This window comes from Suricata suricatta, chromosome 9 (assembly GCF_006229205.1).
Source record: "Suricata suricatta isolate VVHF042 chromosome 9, meerkat_22Aug2017_6uvM2_HiC, whole genome shotgun sequence".
Taxonomy (NCBI): domain Eukaryota; kingdom Metazoa; phylum Chordata; class Mammalia; order Carnivora; family Herpestidae; genus Suricata; species Suricata suricatta.
In genome coordinates, this window is record NC_043708.1 from 59,034 (window position 1) to 62,003 (window position 2,970).

A 2,970-nucleotide genomic window follows, 5' to 3' on the forward strand; every position below is an offset into this window, starting at 1 on the left:
TTGTGGGTCCCAGACTTCCGTCAGAACCCTGCCTTCGCCCTGTCTGTGTCCAAGCCATATGCCCACCTGGCGGCACAGTACTCTTCATGTTTTATCTCAGGAGCTCTAGCTGGGTTTGAAGACTCCAGATTGTATGAACTCAATATGACAGGAACCCCACTGATCCTCTGGAAGCAGATCTTGCTGTGCTGTGGACAAAGCTGGTTTGTTCCAGAAGGGCAGTTGCATGAACACCTGGGGGCTTGGAGGTCATAGTGACAGACAACAAACAGACAGCATCCAGTTAGCTGCTCTCAGCAAGGGCTCCTACGCTAATGAACAGGGAAGTGCAGTGGTGTCAGCTCTCCTGTCTCTGAGAGGCAGTGCCACCTCTCCCAAGTGGATTCCAAGAAGGGACTGTCTCTTCCCATATGACCCAGGGGATCCTCAGACCATAGTGCCTGCTATGGGCCTCTGTCCTCCTCCACAGGAGCACTGATCTGCCCACCAGTCTCCACCCAGCAATGGCATGGACTTCCAGATCTTCAGTCTTTTAGCTCCATGTTTACAGGAGGTTGACTTGTCATGGTTAACTTTATGTGTCATCTTGACTGTGTCATGGGTACCCAGGTTAACCATTGTTTCTGTGGATGTCTGCAATGTGTTTTGAGAAGAGATTGGCATTTCCATTCCTGGCTTCTGTCTGCATGGGCATCACCCACTCCATTAAGGTTCTGAATAGAATCCAATGCAGAGTGAGGAAGCATTCCCTCATTTTTACTCCCCATGTGCATGTTTGAGCTGTTGAGCTGGAACATTGGTCTCCTCCCGCCCTTGATCTGAGAGTTACGTCATCAAGTCCCCATGTTCTCAGACTAGACACTAGTTCAGAATGAGATGAGAATTACACCGCTGGTTTTCCTGGGTCTTCACCTTGTGATCGTAGACCATGGGACTTCTCAACCAATTTAATCATGTCAACCAAAGTGCTTTGGGCTCATTTCCTCAGGAACAAGACGATTTATTTCTTGTTTAGAGTAATTGAATAAAGCTGCAATTCATTTGAAGTCCTACGTAGCAAAGTGCCATGAAGGAAGTGTCAAGTTGTTTGTTTGGGACAAGATCTGGGTGAGGATGATGAGGATCTGTGGGATCCTGTGGTCCTAGCTGCACAGTCAGTGTATCTGGGACTCCTGTCAAGGTTCAGCTGTTTTGCCTCAGGATATCTGTAATTCAATCATGATTAGGGGCAGGAGTAAGCAAGGGCAAGCAACTGTGACTTTTGTGCATGTTAGTGTATTTTTCCTATGACAACAAAGTTTCTAATACAGAGAGTGAATAGATAAGCACAGAATCATGTGTCCAGAGAGGCTCCCTGGGGGAAACTGTGGTAAAGGAAGCCCTAGACCCTGACAGGAAACCTGCTTGAGCCTCCATCTGCACCTGTTCCTGGGAATACAAGCCAGAATTGTGCAGAGTGTGCACCCCTGGTGTCACTGATCCCCTTCTACAGGGAGGTTTGTGTCTGGGCTCACACTGACGTCCCCTCACTGTGTCTCTCGCACAGAAATACATGGCCGTGTCCTCGACTCTCAGGCTGTCCATCTGCAGATAGAGCGTGTTCTTGGCGTTGTCTCTGGAGATGGTGAATCGGCCCTTCACGGAGTCTGTGTAGATTGTACTACTTCCACTACTATCAGTACTTGAGACACACTGTAACCCCTTCTTGGGAGCCTGTCGGACCCAGGCTATGCCATATCCACTGAATTCGAATCCAGAGGCTTCACAGGAGAGTCTCAGGGAGCCTCCAGGCTTTGCCAGACCTCCCCCAGACTCCACCAGCTGCACTTCACACTGGACACCTGCAGACACAAGACATCCTGATCAGAAAACTGTCACACATCCACTGCTTCTCTCACTTATATCCACTCACATACTCAGTGTCTCGCATTCACTGTGAATTACCTTTTAAAACAGCAACAAGGAAAACCCAGCCAAGCACAAACTCCATGGCGAGATGTCTGTGTTCTGTCCTGATCACAGAATTGAACACCTGGAACTCCCTGGGCTGGGGCTCCTCTCCCAGCTGCAGAATTGGGCTGGGCTGCTTTAATCAGCACAGAAAGGGCCCTATTTTCATATCCTTTGGCTATATATATCAAACTCCAGACTTAGACTTGATTTCTAAAATGTGAGCAACAGGGTTAGGAAGGCAGTACTAGGTAAGTTTATGTAGATGGTGCTGTGACTATATGAATTCTAATCTGTGAACACAGTTATATTTCCAGGCACATGTGTGTTTTTACATGCCTTTCATCAACATAGGTCATTTTCACAATACAAATATTTTACATACTTTTTGATGTTTAGTCCAAAATACTTTATTCTGTGCCACTTTAAACTTATACTTCTATTATTTCTTTTGCATATATTCTCATACTGGTGTGTGGAATCATGACACTTTCTTGTTGTTGTTTATTTTGTTTCCTGCATTTTTCCTCATTTAAAAAAATTGGTTCTAATATTTTTTTGTGGTATCTCTAGTGTTTCATTATGTTTAAGATCACGCCTTTTGCAAACAGGTAATTTTTCTTCCTTCTTACTGATTTAAATGTCTCTCATTTCTTTTTATTGCCTAATTTTTCTGGGTACCTCTTCCAGTTGTAGAAGCAGAAATCTTTTTCCTTCTTTACTTCTGGATTTGTACTGGTCTAAGGATTCAATTGACATAAGATAGATCTACAGAAGAGAATAAATTTCATTTTGCAAGTGCATAAGCTTCCTAATCATGTGACATCCAGAGAATGAACAAAGCAGGTGGCACTTGTGACTTTCAGAAAACAAAGCATTGAATTTGTCAAGAGTTAAAGCCAAGGTGTGTTTTTGGAGTATTAAATTGATCACCAAGTAACTAAGTTTGTTTGCACAGCCTTCTTGTCCCTAAGTTCCTTATTCCTGTGCTAAGAATGGTTCTCCCCTTCTGGTACAGGG

General features: G+C 44.7%; 1 gene segment (V, D, J or C); it reads right to left on the minus strand.

Moving 5' to 3' along the window:
- LOC115301082 overlaps positions 1-2,061 on the minus strand; it is an 11,806-nt gene extending 9,745 nt beyond the window's left edge. The window contains 2 exon segments of the V gene segment in view: positions 1,531-1,841; positions 1,945-2,061. Of these exon segments, the coding sequence occupies positions 1,531-1,841; positions 1,945-1,990 (357 nt within the window).
- Between the last annotated feature and the right edge of the window lie 909 nt (positions 2,062-2,970).